The sequence below is a fragment of the Capsicum annuum genome, chromosome 12 (assembly GCF_002878395.1).
Source record: "Capsicum annuum cultivar UCD-10X-F1 chromosome 12, UCD10Xv1.1, whole genome shotgun sequence".
In the NCBI taxonomy this organism is placed as follows: Eukaryota; Viridiplantae; Streptophyta; class Magnoliopsida; order Solanales; family Solanaceae; genus Capsicum; species Capsicum annuum.
Window position 1 is genome coordinate 139091090 of NC_061122.1, and position 19752 is coordinate 139110841.

The 19752-nt window shown below is 33.5% G+C and overlaps 1 protein-coding gene across 4 annotated transcripts; it reads left to right on the forward strand.

The window, feature by feature from the left end:
• Window positions 1-3418: 3418 nt before the first annotated feature.
• On the forward strand, window positions 3419-7972 carry LOC107851170 (protein IQ-DOMAIN 3). Of its 4 annotated transcripts, none has more exons than XM_016696097.2 (6): window positions 3419-3732; window positions 4539-4637; window positions 4730-5065; window positions 5601-5831; window positions 6082-6201; window positions 6920-7972. In XM_016696097.2, the coding sequence occupies exons 2-6, from the start codon at window positions 4566-4568 to the stop codon at window positions 7556-7558; spliced, it is 1398 nt and encodes a 465-aa protein (XP_016551583.1). In that variant the 5' UTR covers window positions 3419-3732; window positions 4539-4565; the 3' UTR covers window positions 7559-7972. The 4 variants fall into 4 exon arrangements, with proteins under 4 accessions (XP_016551583.1, XP_016551582.1, XP_016551581.1 ...); XM_016696096.2 differs by having other exon boundaries at window positions 3425-3732; window positions 4556-4637; window positions 6079-6201; XM_016696095.2 differs by having other exon boundaries at window positions 3430-3732; window positions 6079-6201.
• The last annotated feature ends 11780 nt before the right edge of the window (window positions 7973-19752 follow it).

Consider the following 19752-nt stretch of genomic DNA (forward strand, 5'->3'; position numbering starts at 1 on the left):
GATTTGGGAGCCAGTATAAACCTAATGCCACTTTCTGTGTACAAAAAAATGGGTTTGGGGGATCCTACTCCAACAAACATTCAGTTAGTGATGGTAGATAGGTCTGTGAAACGGCCTGTCGGCAATATTACACGATGTCTTGGTTAAGGTAGATGATTTCATTCTGCCTGATAATTTTGTAGTCCTGGATTGCAAAGTGGAATTTGAAGTGCCTATCATCTTAGGTAGACCATTCCTTGCAACTGGGCAAGTGATAGTAAACATGGAGCTGAATGAGCTGAAGTTCAGGCTCAATGACAAAGAAGCACGCTTTGAAATACACTCATCCATGACTCAGCAAAAAGAGATGAGTGTTTTCTCAATCGTTGATGTATTCTATGAAGATGGTAAAGGGTTATGAATAGGTTGTCTTGGTGAAGTCTGAGTAGTCAAGATAATCAAGTCGTGCCGTGATAGTAAATCAGGCGCTATTGGGAGCAACCCAAAATTTTAATACTCCAGTAAATTTTTTATTTTTGTAGTAGGTTATTGTTAACAGAATGTGGAGTCGATGTGTTCAGCCAATTGCCCCTAATGACATTTTTGATGGGCTGTCAAGATGGTGATAAGCCGTCAGATTTGTTGTCAGAGACCTCAGCTCTGAAGAAGGGTCTGTCAAAGCAGATAACATTTCTGATAAGCTGTCACATGTGTGACGGCTTATCAGAAATGTCATCACCAAATCCCCAAAATTTAGCTGAAACTCTGGGCCAAATTAAAATATTCGACCCAGACCAAAACGTGGCCTTTCCACCTTCCCGCTTAATATTTATTTCCTTAAAGTATTTTCCTTCCATACTTAGAATATATTCCTCCCTTCTTTGACCTCCTTCCAAGTAAAATAAGAAGCAAGTTTCCTTGAGTGTGTGTGTTTGCAATTAAAATCAAGAACTTCTTCTTACTTCCTTTTGGTCGTGTAATCAGATTGAAGACTCCCATCAGGTATGCTCAAAATTTAACTTTTCTTTTCAAATGGTAAGTGATAGATTGATGACAACCCAAGTTCTCAGGGGAAGATTGACCTAAGTTAAACTGGCAAAAAAGGGCTAAAAATCAGAACTAGGGTTTGCTGTGCAAGCCTAAGGCTTATAAGCTCAGCTCAAAAATGAAACTCGAGTGGATTTTAAGGAAAAATGGTACCAAAAATTGAGTTAAAGTCAAAGTGGGTTTATGATAAGAGATGATAACATTCATGATGAGCTATCACAACTGTGACGGCTTATTAAAAATATCATCAAAGGCTGCTAAGAATAAAGTAGGTTTTATTTAGAGCTGACAACATTTGTGATAGGCTATCACGTTTGTGACGACTTTTCAGAAATGTCGTCAGAAGTTGACAAAATCTCATGGGTTCTTTTTAAGGATGACGACATTCGTGATAAGCTATCACAACTGTGACGGCTTATCAAGAAATGTCGTCACACCTGGGACCTGAAGCATTACTAAACCCTTTCAAGGGGTATGGAATTTCAATGATCGATGTGTTTGTGTTTGAACTCATGAGGGTCAACTAAAGGTTTTTCTCTTGCTACAGGTCTTGAAATGGCACCTAAAGGAAAGAACTCAAAATCCACAAAAAAAGTAACCAAGGGAAGTATATCTCGGAGACTCTTCAATGAAGAGTTTGATTATGAAGAAGAAGAGTCTCTGCTCAGGAAGCAAAAGAAGAAGCAAAGCTCTAAAAAGACTTATCATTTTAACAAGTTTTGAATTTCAATTGATGCATTTAGTTAACAATTATTCAATCAAAAAAATTATAAATTTTTATTCCAAGTTGTTTTTTGTTAATAAAATGTTAAAATACTCTCAAATTGTATATGAAAAGACCTCCCTATTTAATACACTACTTGAAAACAATTTGAAAGAACATTTTGAAAAAATATATAGTCATTTCATATATGTAGCATGAGAAGTATTATAATGTAGGAGTATACTACATCTATGAGCAAACTTAGTTTGATGCTTTTTTCGATTCATAAAAAATTCAATGTTACATAAATTCAAAATACATGAATATAATATTAAGAATTCTTTCAATAAACAAAGAAAGGAAACGAGTGAAAATTATGAGAGGTAAAAAATTTCTATTAAAAAGGAAATAAAATTTTTTAAAACAATTGAAAATTTATATATTTTAAATTTAATGAGAAAGTATATAAACGAGTGAGCTATGGGACGATCAAGGGCATTGTAGTCATTTCACAATACAAATTCATCATCCAAAACTCATTTCTTTTAAATGCAATACTTCTCACTTCTCACTTTAACTATAACCTGTAAAAAAAAATCTCATAATAATCTACAATTTCATGTAGATTATTATACTATTTCAAATAAATATCATTTTAACAAGTTTTGAATTTTAATTGCTGCATTTAGTTGGCAATTATTCAATTAAAAAGATGATAAAATTTTATTCCAAGTTGTTTTTTGGTAGTAAAATTGTTGAAATACTCTCAAATTGTATATGAAAAGACCTCCCTATTTAATACACTACTTGGAAATAATTTGAACGGAAATTTTAAAAAACATATAGTCATTTCATATATGTAGCATGAGAAGTATTATAATGTAAGAGCATGCTACATCTATGATCAAACTTAGTTTGATGCTTTTTCTAATTCACTAAAAATTCAATGTTATATAAATTCAAAATACATAAATATATAATTAGAAATTCTTTCAATAAACAAAGAAAGAAAACGAGTGAAAAGTATGAAAGGTAAATAATTTCTATTATAAAGAAACTAAATTCTTTAAAACAATTGAAAATACTAAAGAAGTATAGCTATATATTTTAAGTTTAATAAGAAATTATGTTATAAATAATATTTTTTGGATAACTTGATCAATTTTTAAATTTGTGGTGTACAATCTTTTTAAAAACAAAATAAAAAGTAAACCTATATAACAATACTATAAATCAGGTTGCAAAATTTAAAATACTGTAAATTATCATGTAAAGTGTCAAATTTGATAATTATTATTACAAATTAATTGAGAATTCTGAAATATTACTAAGATTTACGAAAAAACATAATGAAAAAGAAAAATAATATATGAAAATCTGTTTCTTTATTTTCATTAATCAAAAGGCATTTTATATTTTTTTCATTTAAAAAAATGTATAAAATATTTAATTGACAAAATATTAATTATTAAATAAAATAAAATGTTGGGACGGGATACATCATCTAGTAACTGAAAGAAAAGACGAGGGAAGTTTGGTTGGTCGTCTACAGTTAAAAAAGCAAAATTGCGACTCAGTGTCAAAAGTACATATATCCACGTTGTGCCCTAACTTCAAAGCCTGTCTTTCGGTCCCAGACCCAAACACATCCATCTGCTCTGACAGTTACACAACATTTATTCCTCCAATAAAAATATATATATATATATTATAATTTGTAATACCGAAACTACCCTTTTCCGTTATTCTTGTCTTCATCAACTTCCTCAACCTTTGAACTTTTCCTTGTCCAGGTCCCCTCCACTCCACCCCCTCAACAATTTTTTTCCTTTGTCTTTTTCATGAAGGCGTGCTCACAAGTTTCTTGTTTTGCTATACATATATTGTTGTTGTCCATTGTTTTCTTGATATTTTGCCTTTTCTAATTGGTGGGGACTTGGGGGTTACAAGGAAACGGAAAGAACAAAAACATTGCTCTGATATTTATCAAGATTCAGTTTAAGGTACATGCCAAATAAAGCAAGCTGTCTTTCTTTTTTGTTTTACGTCTCATTGTGGTTTTGTGACGATGAGATATACCTGGAATAAATTGTCCATTTTGTGATTGTTTCTTTCTTTTCGATTTAATGATGATCTTGCAACTTTAGCATCTGGGTCATTCATAATGTTGTGGTTAATTAATTAGGAATGTGGTCGATTTGCATTTTTATAAAATCCATAGTCGAGAATTTTTTCTCAACTTGCTGATTTGTGTCATTTCTTGACAGTCTACTACATCTTTTTGGTACGAAATCAAAGAGAAGGGTGGTTCGTAGATCAGTGTCTTATATCTATGGCATTTGACATTTCTCGTTGATGGGGTTTCTACGATTATTTTTAAAAATTTGCAAGTATTTATATGATTATATCTCTAGTGATTGTGTTAAGTTTGTTCAGAAACGGTTGTGAAGGGAAATTATGCTTTCATTAATTGATGATCTATTAGTGTGTTTCTGCGTGAACAGAACTCTTTTGTCTTGCCTTAGTTTTTGGTTATGGTACCTTAGTCCAGTATGAGAAAAACTGCTCTACGATTTTTATTTTTTTTTGCTTTTATTACTTGTGAACTGAGTAGGAAATTGATTTTATTTCTATCTCAAATATAGTGTGCTTCTGTTTTTGACTACTAATTTGTGCTTTTCTTCAAATCTTTTGACTTTTTGAAACAAAATTCTAAATTAGTTAATAAAAAGAATTTCCCCTTCTCAAATTATATGAGATCATCAGCCTTTTTCTCCATAATTGATTTGATATTATCTTTATTTTCTAGCTCCCCTCTTCTGCTAGATGCTTTGAAATGGGGAAGAAAGGAAGCTGGTTTTCCGCAGTGAGAAAGGCTCTTGGTTCGGGTAAAAAAAAGAAAGACAAGGTAGTGGATGGATTCAATGCCATCTTATTTCCCCTTTTGGTATTTTATATTCTGTAATTTCTCGGGTAATTGTTTAATTCTTTTTGCACCAGAAAAAACACAAATCTGAAAAATGGTCCAGAAAACAACAGAACGACGAATTGGATTCCTCAAATGCAGAAACTGCATTGGTAGTGAGTGCTGCACCCCCTTTCCCTCTTCCTCCTCCTCCTCCTGTAGAGAAGATGAAATTGATGGAAGCTGAGAATGAGCAGAACAAGCACGCCTATTCAGTAGCTATTGCCACTGCTGTTGCTGCAGAAGCAGCGGTTGCCGCTGCTCAAGCCGCTGCTGAGGTCGTTCGGCTCACAGCTGCAGCCTGTAACTCGGGTAAATCAAAGGAAGAGATTGCAGCTATAAGAATACAAAAAGCATTTCGAGGATACTTGGTAGGATGTCTAACTTCTGCTGTAATTTAAGCTTGCATAACATGATCACCCATTTGGTCTTCTTTTGAACTTCAACCTTGGTTAGTTGGTTCCATTTCTATACCAGCTGAAGGGCTATCTTATTCCTTTCCATTATTTTTCTAATTTCGTTGCTTCTTCTTTTTCCTTTTTCCGGTCTTGTCTATAGACTTATCGGGAGTTTGAATGATGTTGTTTTACTTGGTGTTAGCTTAACGTAGTCCAACAATGGCAAAAAATGCTCAGTATGAGGCCACCTCTTAAAGGGGGAACCCCTAAATTGCAATATTTTCAGTATAGAGTCATCATAATTTTGCAACATTAAAAATAAAACTCTTTAACTTTTTTCATGAACTCGGCGAAATTTATGATTTCTAGGGCCCTGGTAGTTAGTGTACTGAAGAATCATATGCTGGTATCTCAAGTTTGTTGATTATAAATCAGTTCATGCCTCACTCTCCTTGAATAAATACTGAAAATAGTTTTTCATACACTATATTTTTCCTATTTTATACAGGCTAGGAGAGCGTTGAAGGCCTTGAGAGGATTAGTGAGGTTGAAGACAATGATTCAAGGGCAATCTGTCAAGCGACAAGCCACATCCACCTTAAAGTGCATGCAGACTCTAGCTCGTGTTCAATCTCAGGTTCGTGCTAGAAGAATTAGGATGTCAGAGGAGAATCAGGTGCTCCAGAGGCAGCTCCAACAGAAGCATGAGAAAGAGCAGGAGAAGCAGAAAACTTCTTCTGTAAGTACCTATTTATACCGATGGTTTGCGTGTATGCCATTTGTTTCTGACAATATCCTTGAGTTCTACATCATGTTTCATCATCGTCTGCTTCAAAATTTGAAATCTGCTTCTGGTTATCCCCTTGTTTTATAAGTAGCTTTTCTTCCTTCCCCCTAGAGGTGGTTTTATCTTGGTTTCTCTGGAAAGAAATATATACTATTTGGTCATGGTCTGTGCATTTTGGCTGAATGTTTGCATTTTGCAGCAGTCTGGAAATGATTGGAATGACAGTACACGGTCTAAGGAACAAGTTGATGCAAACCTCCAGATGAAGCAGGAGGTTGCCATTAGAAGGGAAAGGGCTTTGGCTTATGCATACACACATCAGGTACATTCTTTTATTCAGTCCTATCTACAAACTGAATGCTGGAATGCTACATACTTTTTCCATGAGCTCTATGTTAAGACCAAATCTGTCTGGAACTACAAAAGAAAACTACAAAAATCTTATTATATTTTATGTAGCTTCATTTCTGAATTACTTTTGCTGTTCTCCATCTTTTATTTCATCAAATTAAAGCAGATAAGTAGTTTGAAAATTGAAGTTTATTCTAGTACTTTTAAAGCTCTTGTTTACAGAGGTGGTATATTTATTCTAGTACTTTTAAAGCTCTTGTTTACAGAGGTGGTATATCTAACTTGGAACATAGTTCTAACTTGTCCTGACATGTCAAATCTGTAAATACAGATGTTTCAGACTTGTTTGAATGAAACGTTAATTCATTTGACTTTTATGTTAAAGAAAACCTTCGAAAAGCCTCCGAAAATAGTCAATAATAGGATTCCTCTTTGCTTCAAGGAATTCCAAACAACACTTGTTTTTATTGATTTCCTCTTTTCCCTGTAGTATTTCCTTATTCTTTTTCCTCCATAAATGGTTTGTTTTAAGGACGAAGAGATTTCTGGCATTTTCCTTGCTGAAAACAATCTGGAATGTATCCAGTTATTTATACTAATGATTAGTAGAGTTCCTGAATAATTAATCCCTTGTTACATGATTTAAATTATTGAAATATGTAATATGGAATCATATACTTTTACAACAGCCAACACGAAGGAATCCTTCAAAATCTACAAATCAAACATTTATGGACCCAAATAATCCCCACTGGGGCTGGAGCTGGTTGGAACGATGGATGGCTGCACGGCCATGGGAAGATAAATGTGCATTAGATAAAGAACTTAACCGTGACGAGGCCGCTGCAAAGAGCCTAGCAAGCCATGCCACTGCTGTGGCTGCTGTCACTCATCCTGATTTCCACCTTGACAATAGGCCTTCTCCAACAGCTCATAAAAAAAGCCGCCCTCCAAGCCGCCAATCATCATCAACACCCCGATCAAAGACCGGGAGAATAAGGCCACCAAGCCCTAGGGTAAGTAATGTGGATGATGACGCTAGAAGCATGATGAGTGCACAGTCAGAACGCTGTAGGAGGCATAGTTTTGCTGGTTCATTAATTAGAGATGATGAAAGCCTAGCAAGCTCCCCAGCTGTTCCAAGTTACATGGCAGCAACAGAATCAGCAAGAGCCAGGTCCCGCTTACCAAGTCCTTTGGGTTTCGAAAAGAATGGGACACCAGAGAAGGGAACAGATAGTACTTCTGCGAAGAAGCGATTGTCATTCTCGGCATCTCCTGGTGGTGGACCAAGAAGACACTCTGGTCCACCAAAGGTAGAGATATAAAGTGTCCAAGGCATCCTGCTGAAAGGAGCACTGAAGATAGCACGGAAATGAACAAGTTAGACCGTTTATTTGACTTGTCATTTCTGAAACTATTCTCATGGGTGTGCATATTGAATAATGGTGAGCTGTAAGTAACTACAGCAGGGACGGAAGAGAGTGGAGGATTGTGGCGTTGTATTTGAGTCATTTTGCCATACCAACGTGTTTCTAACCTTATGCCTTGCTATATCCAACGTTTGTGTGCTATTGATCATGCGTAGTGTCATTTGCTTTATTAGTGATGGTGTTCCTGGGTGTGCTCTTCTTTTATCTTTCTTTTTCCTCTCTTCTTGAGTGCAACATTGAAAATTTTAGATATCGATACTTTCCAGCCATTCTGGTGTTACTGTATACGTGGTAATTCCTTTTTCCTCTCTTCTTGAGTGCAACATTGAAAATTTTAGATGTCGATACTCTCCAGCCATTCTGGTGTTACTGTATACGTTGTAATTCTGTGTCATCTGTGTGTGATGATAGTACCTTGTTAGGTTAACGTATGAAAGCTTATTTGTCTTGCCATTTCCTTGCACAATTTATTGTATGTTTGCCCTGAAACAGTGGAAACAGTGGAAAATAGGAGTGATTTTCATTCATTGTGTGATTCAACTAAGAAATAAAAAATTTCATTCAGTTGTGTAATTCAACTAGTAATAAATAAAAATGTTGTGTAATTCAACTAGTAATAAATAAAAATAAGATCAGAGATATTTACAGAAAGAAAATGGGAGCCGCCTCAGTAATTTTTATCAGAAACCAGAACTCACATTTGAATAATACTGTATTATTTAATTATGGATGTTCATAACTTCTAGATATATTATTATTTTTGTTCTTTACATTGCTGTTTCTGTTTTGGATTTTACAAACATACTGTCAACACGAAACTCATAAATTAAAGGTATTTTACAAGCATACTGTCCACACGAAACTCATAAATTAAAGGTAAAATTAACTCGGAAACTCATAAATTAAAGGTATTTTACAAACATACTGTCAACACGAAACTCATAAATTAAAGGTAAAATTAACTTGGTAACTAAATTGCGGTGGTGGTGAGTTTCTCTTGTGTTCTGTTGGTTGATTTATAAAATTTTAATTCTTTGAATACAAAATTACAACCAGTAATATGCTTTTCTCCTCCATACCCAAACCCAAGGCTCGAACTCAAGACCTCTGGTTAAAGGTGTAGTATCATTACACCACAACCCATGTTGATATTAAATTTTTTTTTTTTTTAATTTATATCTTTAATCTATAATATATGATGATATCATGTTTGCGCAGGTATTCTTGCATCCAACAATATCAAAGAAACACATAATGTAACTAAAGATGAGGAATGTAATATAGGAGATGAAGAGAAGAAGGTTGCCTTAAAAATTCAAGCAGAGGATCAGAAATTATGAGCCACAAATATTTACAGCAACACATAAAATTGACAAATGCGAGATCAAGTAACCTTCCTGAAAGTTTTAGAAGAGACATCAATATGATCTTCGTACGGACTTGGTCAAAGAGATAAATTTTTGCTGCATCCTTTGTCTCAAATTAAGTGTCTTAACTTGATTAAGCATGGATGTTCAAAAAATATAAAGAAATTTTTGGATCTTGTGATCTTAAATAAAAGATGTATATAGTCATTAAAATCTTGTGATCTTAAACTTGTCATTTAAATTAATAAATATTTAATACTATGTTGTCGGACAAGTTTTGCTATAAGTACTTTAAAACCTCTTTTTAACAGGAGTGTGTATATAAATTTGCATAGAGCCTGTAAAACTCATTCAATATTTTACCTATTGTAAAATATGCAACTTGGAGCATATGAATTTCACATGAATAAAACACTTGATTTATCTCGTACCACTATATAAAGAGTTATATACTTGTAAGTCTGAAATCACGTATATTTTAATCATAAAGTGGAAGACTTCATGCTATAATATTTTACAATGAAAGTGCAATACACTATTTATTTGATTGTTTTAATCAACACAAAAGTTTGGTATTTTTTAAATTACTAACCAGACGTACTAAATATTTTCAAACAACATTTACTATATATGCACATATGTGGTTCATAAGATAAATATTTCTCTTCTTTTTTTTTGTGCTTTTAGTTGGTGTTTACTTATTTTAAAGTTAATTTCTATTTTTAAATAATTTTATTCTTTTATATACAATTTTAATTATTAACACGAGACACATGTACAAATCACATACACTTGACTAGTGTAAAAGAAAAGGTCTTATTGCCTCTACTAACCTTGTTTCATCATTTTAGCAGTGTAAGGGGCTACTGCCTTTACTATATCCAGGAAGTTATATGGTATAACCTCGATAATGGGTGATTTTATTTTTTGTTTCTCATAAGAAAAGTTTTAAAGACTAGACTTTCTTCCTTTTATATATAGCAGAAAGTACATTTTTCGCTCTTTCACTTCAAATGTTATTAAATTTTTCATGTGTCAACTTCTATTTTTATTTCTTTATTTTTTCTCTTTTTTATTTTTTTCGTGATTTTTGATTTTTCTCTTTTTTTCTTAGTTTAATTAATTTATCTCAACCTTTATTTTTGTTATACTTTTTCTCTTTTTTCTCAAACATTATCGATTTTTTCATCTCTTTTTTTTTCTTTTTAAAATTCATTTGTTTCTATCTCTATTTTTTTTATTTTAATTTTTTTTTTATCATTTCTCATTTGTTTCTTTTTTCTTAAACTTTATTTTCATATTTTTCTTCTGATTTTTATTTTTCTCAATCTTTTTTTTATTCTTAACCTTTATTTTTTTTTACTTTTTTTCTCAATCTTTTTTTTAGTTTTCACTATTTTTTTCTTCTCTTTTTTCTTTTCTCTTAACTTCAATTGTATTTTGCTAATAAATAGAAAGTTGGACAATCTGCAAAGGCTTCTTTTCTTTGATATCAAAGTACATTTTAAGGGCATGAATTATTGTTCGGATGTTCTTTGGGAGTTCTAGAACATTTCATAAATCAACACATAATGTGGTAGTACCAACACTTGCCCATTGGGTGTAACTTATTTTTTAAGAGGTTCTTGGGCTAAGTCTTGTCTTAGAGGCAAGAATAATAGAACATCTCATGAATCAAGACACAATGTATTGATGTCAACTCTTTCTAATAAGGTGTAACTTGTGGCCTAAGTTTTAACTCTAAGACAAGAGTAATAGAACATCTCATAAATCAAGACATAATGTGGTAGTGTCAACTTGTCACAACTCAACTTCTCAAGTCATGAGGGCACCTACCATAACCCACCAGTAGGCAAGTCAATCCGTAGTTCAGAACGCCTAGTAACGAACTACTCAATAATATAAGGAAAAGAATGTGGAATATATGAAATAAAGATTAATATATAGAAGAGTCCCAAAACTTGGTGGTATTACTACACATGCTTATAATATAAAAAGATTATAAAAGTAAATATCAAGAGAAATACAATGATACAACTTATCTCCGAATACAACTTAGAGACTAGTCTAATACAGAAGAGAGAGATAAGTAATGCTCTGAACATCAGGAGCTCAGTCTAAGTCTCTAAACCAGTGTTGTTCCGCATGGTGCACACATCAATGGCGATAACTCATACTATGATCTGCAGGCTGCAAAAGTGTAGTACAAGTACCAAACAAATGGTACTAAGTGGGCTACTACCAACTGAGCTCCGAAGATAAAGCAGATATATACAACATATAAACAGAATAGAAACTACACCCAAGATTCCAAAAATCATATGACAAGTCAATGAGATAATAAGGAACAACTATCTTATTCATGTCCAAGAGTCTAACATAATAAAACTAAGGAAGTATCAGGGTGAATCATCCTATTCTACCTATATTCAATATATGTCAATGTTGTACCGTATATCCCAGGTCAACATATAAATAAAGAGTGAAAGAAACATATATATATATATATATAGTAATATACAAGGCGAAGAAATGACTATATAACACGAACAACGAAGGAAGGTATATACGGTAATATTATAGCTTTATATAGTTATATATATATATATATAGAGAGAGAGATAGATAGATAGATAGATAGATAGATAGATAGATAAATATGCATATAAACACGAGGTCATCTCAAAGCATAACCTATATCATCATATTCTCATTTAAGAAATCATTATAACACTTATAAGGATTTAAATACTATCATACTCGGGATTTCTAATCCATATGGCTAGACATACAATAATCATGCATAATAATGCAATCATACGATAGAAGAGACCGAAAATATACCTTAAATCCCGATACCAGATCAATGGTCGATTTGTCATAAGCTTGGCATAATAATGATCATAACAATGATAACAACAATATCAATAATGGCGTGAATAACCGGTTACTTCGGATGACCAAATACCTAGCCGAGCTTATGCGTACCCCCACTGCCCCAGGCTCTGAAGGTTCAATCAATATATGACAACACAAGACATATTCTTTAGCCATATCTATGCAACCGTCCCACATAGGCTAATAGAGATAGGTACATACTGGTGATAGGCGATGCACATACATGAATAAATACAAAGTATACAATCAATATCACAACTCATCATATCTATCCTCATCAGAACCATCATCATCGTAGTCAACCTTTGGACTTTTTAAATCCCAACATATCATCAATATATCCTCCTGCCTTGCTGGGTGTCAACATCATCACAACAGTATCCTCCGACCTTGTAGGGTATCAACATCATCACAACAGTATCTTCCGACCTTGTCGGGTATCAATATCATTACAATAATATCCTTCGACCTTGTCGGGTATCAATATCAACATAATAGTATTCTCTGTCCTTGCCGAAAATCAATATCATCATAATAGTATTCTCCGACCTTGTTGGGTATCAATAGCATCACAATAGTATCCTCCAACCTTGCTGGGTATCAATAGCATCACAATAGTATCCTCTAGCCTTGTCGGGTATCAATATCATCATAATTACTATAACCAAATAAGATACACTAAAATACTCATAAACATAGACATATCACCATAGAATATCTGTCTAGTCAATACTTTCCAACTACTCGTTATTAGTTAACCAACACTTATTATAATAGAATTACTAGTTCACTAGTCATGACATAATCTCTGGTTATTAGCCCAAACATTATCCTTACTCACGGGATAGCAACTAACCACTATTTATTAAATAGACAACATCTAACATTTATTCAAAGTTCATCACTAGACCAAAACCGCCATTTATCCACCATTTATTATTATCAACTAATCATATTATATCTGTTAATCATTACTAGAAAACACCTTACTACTTGTCACCTAACCATCTATTATTAAATGATACCATTCATTAACTAACCAATGTTATCTACCATATTTCAACTACGCAACATTCATTAACTAGTACATTAGATTCCTAGCCATCAAGTACTATAGTCCCCTAATAGACAACTAGTTACCACATAGCTTAACCGCCTAACAAGAAAAGTAGTCATAAGACCATATTTAAGATATAATCACATTATTTATAATGGTAAATAATCATGAATGTACCACATCTATGCATGCCATCACCAATATTCAATCAGTGGAATAACAAGCATCAAACCACATCTTCCTCTGTCCCATATCGGAGAGATGTTTATACAAAAATATACATATTCATATTCATAAAATGTAATCACATCATTTATAATGGTAAACAGTTTTTGGCTATTCAATCAGTATCATAACACATCCCTTGGCCCATTAATTTATCCAAAATAATCAAAACATCATAATCATGACCTTAGGCCTATATATATATTTAAGAATCATATCAATAATCATATTTATAAGCTATAGCATAACTCTAACCATCTCACATATAAGAGGCATCTCACATGTAGGAGGCATAATATTAATAAACATGCAATCATCTCTCACAAAAGAGACATCTAACATCTAGGAGGCATAATATATATATATATATATATATATGTAATCTTCTATAGGACATCTTATATCAATAGGTCATACATCATAACTACGAGAAATATCACTTCTATACGCCAATTTATATATCCAAGAGGAACATCATCTCTATAGGTCCAACAATCATGACTAAAGGAAATAGCAACTCTATAGGCCAATCATCAAGTCTAAGAGGAAATCGCATCTCTATAGGCCAATCATCAAGTCTAAGAGAAAATAGCATCTCTATAGGCCAATCATCAAGTCTAAGAGGAAATAGAATCTCTATAGGACAATCATCAAGTCTAAGAGGAAATAGTATCTCTATAGGCCACATAATATATCTAGGAGGAATATCATCTCTAAATGACCAATATCACTTCCCCAAGGAGTATCATAACATAACACAAAAACACAATCTGGGAACATCAATACAAGTTACCAAGTTATTAAGTAACCTTATTCTAAGGTTTACTAGCCTTATCTATGACTAACATCCTCACTAAGTTCTCAAGACTTAACACAAGCTTAGGCCTAAGTGGGTTGAACGATCCTACTTTAAATCCTCAGCTTCCATAATTAGGCATACTATGTCCTAAAATAGGATAAAGTATCTAGTTCATATTCTAGATGTAAAGTAATCCATATTCAAGCCCAATATAGCAACTTTGACTAGAAACAAAGGTACTCAAGTCAACTCTACCCAACTTACGATTTCAAGACTACCACACTAGCCTAATAAGGCTAAATATATAAATTATGCTTCAAAAGATAAAACCATATTTCAAACATAGCATTATATCATATCCATGCTATAACTAATCTAAACTAAAAGGTAAGACAATAGGATACAAAAGCATTATAAACATACCATCTTATGGGTCCAAAACCCTCATTTAATCCCCAAATATTAATCTATCAGGCCAAGTTATCCTAATCACAATTAAGCGTAACATACATATTCAAATGTAACATATATCATACATCATCTATGAAGAAAAGTAGACAGAAGCTTACCTCAAGGACAAATCGAAAAATCTCACTTCATGCACCATATGCCCGTCTTCACTTTACAATCCTCAAAATTCCATCACGCTATCAAATCCATAATCTACTCATCAATACGAGTCTAATGATATCCATATTGTACTATTGTGCTTCATGTCCAAAAATAACACCAAAACCCCAAGTGGGTCCCACATATGGAAAATGAGTTTTCGAGACCAACCCAATGTTTACACATGAATAAGGAATAATAAATCTCAAAGAATACTTTGGGCTAAAATCAATCCATAAGCTAAATTGGGGTTCCGGATCCAAAATAAGAAATTCAAGCTTGAATTCAAGAAATTCTTACCTTAATCTTGAAGATAATCGTGATACAAGATGATAATTAAGCTCTAAAGTGACCCCCTATGACCAATTTTGGTTATTACACTCATTTTAGGGTTTCTAGGTCTAAATGGTGAAGGGTAAATGCCCCAAACACGTCTTGGGGCCTTTATATAGCCCCTACAGGTACTTAGATGTCATAATCGTGGTTCTACTGATATGTGAGAAGATGTTAGCACATTTGAGGATTTTAACTGAGAATAATTGCAAGGTCTTAAGTAACTTTTTTTTTATTTTTATTTTACAGTAGAAGCTAAGATATAAAAGAACCAACAAGGATGAAAGCAAAAGAGTTGAAATCTGAAGTAAATAGAAGAGAAGTGTGGCTGACGATATTCCTGATAAGTCATCAGCCTTGTGATAAGTTATCAGATATACCGTCAGCCTTTGACAGAGAATGGACTTCATCTGAAAGTTGTGACAATATTTCTTGATAAGGCATCAAAGAGTTGATAAGTCGTCAGAGTCACCGTCAGCCTTAGGCAGAACATATGAGCGGAGGTGAAGAAGTGACGACATTGTCAGATATGTTATCACATTTCTAATAAGTCATCAGGATTCATCATCATCCTTAAGCAGAAAGTGCTAAAATTGAAGAGGGAGCTGACGACATTTGTGATAAGTCGTCAGACTCCTGATAAGGTGTCACAAATGTCGTTGCCTAATTCAAGGAATTATTAAACTCTATGATTTTGTTTCCTTATTTAGGATGAACTATAAAAAAGTATTGTTTAGGGTTTTCTAAAGGGGTTTGGAATATAATTTTGGAACACACGTATTTTGTTATTTTTCTCTCTAGTTTAATGGCTTGAAAAATAATTAACTTTGAAGAGATTTTCATCAATATTTTGAGATTTCTATTATGATCTAATATGAGAATTACTATTCATCTTGTGGTAAGTTTATCTTTCAAATTATGAATACATCTAGTTGTTTCGCTAATTACATTATGAGTGGCTAAATCACTTTAACCCGAATTATGGGATCTATGGGTTAAGTCTTGGTAAGATGCTATGTGTTTAAGATTCTAAAGGTAATAGGAATCCTTGATAATTCTGAGATTTTAATTATTGTGTATTGGTTGCAAACGATAGATAGCACCTGATTTGATTTGCTTGAGATAAGAAATCAAATATAGTAGGAAGTGAATTATTGACAGTGACTTGGAAACACAAAAATTCCATTTAATAATTGATGCTGTAATAAGGTTGATTAACTTGAGGTGAAGTCTGGTTAGTAAATATAAATCCCTAAGTCTAAGAGGATTAGGTGATTAAATGCTTAAGTATGTTGAGAGACATTTAGACATAACTTTGATAAAGATAATCTGTTGTCCTACCTACTATGAAAATCTTGAATCACCGTTAGTATCTGTCAAGTACTAAAACCCATAGTGAGCATAATTCTACTTTTCCATAAACTCTTAGTTACAAACACTGAAATTAAAGTGACCAACAATTATTGGATAATCTCCAAAACCCCCATTTTATCTTTTCGTATCATCTATTTGAATTCAACTTGTAGCTATAGTTTCAAATTAGTTTAATCGCCACTCACATTGTTCCCTATTGATTTGACCCCGACTCCAAAATTTGGGTAAAAATATTTCCGACGATAGCCATGCACTAAATTGCAATGTAAGTTGAGCATTATCAAAAATGGCACCGTTACCGGAGAACAATTTGGCGTATTGAGTTGGTTTGAAATTTTTACGTACTTGCTTGAATTCAAACTTGTAAATATTTATTTTTAGTTTTCTTTTATTTCTTGTGATAGGTAGATTTTTATTTTAGTTTACTTATTACTATGGCATCGTGGAATGAACATAATCTTGGTGGTTGGAAAACTTATATTGATGATCCATGTCCATATTATGATGGAACTTACTTTTGGCAAGGTTGTAGATATGCTCCCTGGAGAGATATGTGTGCACCATCTCCATCCTACCGGGAGTATGATTATTCTTTATGTGGTGGTCAAGATGAACATTGGAGTAATTTCCCAAATGCCCCTCCCTCTATTGCACTTACCCAAATTCTAGTTTTTTCTATGAGGTTGATATGTCTTATGGTCAAGAAAAGGAAGAACAAAGAATCGAGAAGAGTGGCATTAAAGCTATGTTTCAACAAATGTTGGATCTCCAGAAAGAAATGTATGATATCGTATATGATATGCATCGAGACATGAAGCCAATCATTTATGAAGATATAGATATAGAGGTCAATCATTTAAAGCATTCTTCTATATTATGTTTAGATGATATCTTGTATGTAGAATCATTTAAAATAATAGAAAAATGTGACGATGAGGAGCAAGAACCCTATATTGATTTTAAGCTTGATGATGAGAAACCCTCGGTGATTTCTCAAACCATGAGAGATAATTCCAAGATTGAGGAAATGGTGCTAGAGGCAAAAGAAGAAACCAAGCCAATCTCTTATAAAGACTCTAGTCCAATTCGGGGTGAAGAGGTCGAGAAGGATGCAACTCCAAAATTAGGAAGAAGACCTCACTCAAATCACTTTTCAACATTATTCTTGATGGATGTGATAAAAGTTGAATCACCCAAGAAAATGATGAATTTTGGAAATGAGGAGGAAAATTCCTATATTTTGGAGTTTGTCATGCCGAAAGGGTATAATACAACCCCAATCTTGAAGGCCAAGAAGCTTAAAGATCGATGTCCATTTAGTGGCTTTTTAAGATTCTCACCGTTGCCAAATGTGCCCACACAAAAGTTCGGTGAAAAATTGGACAAGCGGTTCAAGTCTTCGTAGTGGCGTGATAGAACTTTCCTTTTCGTGCTCTCAGATTTTCCTAATGTACCTAAAAGATGTAAAGATCGGAATATGGGCCGGTGATTTAAATCATTAAAGTAGAGGGATAAATGATGAAGCACTTTTAAGGTATCTTGATAAATTTAGAGTAGTCAAGATAACCTATTAGTGCCGCGACATTAAATCAGGTACTTATTGGAAGAAAACCCAAGGTATTTTGTTGTTTGTATTCGTATTATGTGATTGAAATCAGATCTTTGCACCCATGATGCCACGGGTATGTTTCTGACTCTCTTGTTTTGGTTTGATGCATTGGGGACAATGTATGATTATAAGTTGAGGGTGGGACTACTTGTGGGTGTTGATGTCCTCTTGCGGTTTTTGTTGCTGTGCCTCTTTTCCCTAGAGTCTTGTTCCTAGTAGAGCCAGCATGTTTAGGCACATTGTGATTTGTTGTAAAATGTTGTAGTTGGCTAGGATATAAGTACCTTAGGCAGTTAATATGTTTTTCTTAATTTTTGAACACTTCTCCAATAGTCTATTTTATAACGGTATGATATGCATTTATGTGTGACCACTGTGCATCTTATTATGGCATTAGTACTAGTGACATGATAACCATTGCTAAACAATTGTATGAACCAAATAGGTAGTAGCTTATGATGTACCTTTGTGTAATGTGTATATGAGATACTACCTAGTTCCAGTTGTGTGTTAAATCCAGAACTTGCCCAATTTGTATTGCCTTGGTTATAGGATACCGGTTAGGAAAGGATCATAGGCCGTTGTTTATATTAGTCCACTTTTATCCTAAATGACCTTCCATGTGTATATAATATGCCTTGATCCTGATTTTGAGCCAAAATACCTATTCTTTTTACTATACCTATCACCTTCTCATTTGTATCACAATGAACCTGTTTTGGCCTTGGTCCTCCTTGGACATTATGCACTTTAACTTAGGTAAATATCCTAAGTTAAGGGTGGCTACCATAGGGGTGCGTGATATAAAATGAGTATGAATAAAAGTAGAATAAAGAAAAAGAATAAAAAGCTGGGTGCGGTGAAAAAAAATAAGAAAAGAAAAGTTGTGAAAAGGAAGAAATGATTGTCAAAAAGACCGCACCCATCCTGAATATGTGTGATCAAGAAAAACGAAGAATAGAAAAAGGTAAATAAGTAAGACGCCAAAAGCTAGTGCAGTGTTAAGGAGGCTAAGTCACTTTAGATATTATCGAGTATCGTACCAGCCCCTAGCCTATATTACAATCCAAAGAGAATACCTATAGTGATACTAGCTGACCTGTTTGAAAGTCTTGGTAATGAAAATAAGGGCAAGCCTATGGTATTCGCCATACATTGATTGGAACTTCATTATGAGAGTGATTTTCTGGTGATTGTCCCCATGGTTACATATGTAATGTCTGATATAAGTGAAGTGGGACTTCTTTGTAGTGAGAGCACACTGGTAATATTGCTAGTTGGTAACTTGTTTAGATAGTGTAAGCTTGATACATGCATAGTTTTTGTTGCTGAATTGATACCGTATCTTGATTCTCGTGTGTTGCATTGTTGTTCTTCAATAATATGCACAGTTATTATTAAATTGACTAACCTTGGAGATGGTGAATATGTTTTGAGATAATATGGATGATTGACTGCCGAATGTACTTTGTATCCTTTTGGTTGTGTTTGAGTTGCTTGAGGACAAGAAATTGTTTTAAGTTGAGGGTGTTGATGTGTGAGCAGATGCTAATACATTTGAGGCTTTTAACTGAGAATAATTGCAAGGTCTTAAGTAAGTTTTGTTGTTTTTGATTGTTTTATCTTTGATTTTGCAGTAGAAGCTAAGATACAAGAGAACCAACAAGGATGGAAGAAAAAGACTTGAAATCTGAAGCAAATAGAAGAGAAGTGTGGCTAACGATATTCATGATAAGTCGTCATCCCTGTGATAAGTTATCAGATATACCGTCAGCCTTTGACAGAGAATGGACCTCAGCTAAAAGTTGTGACGACATT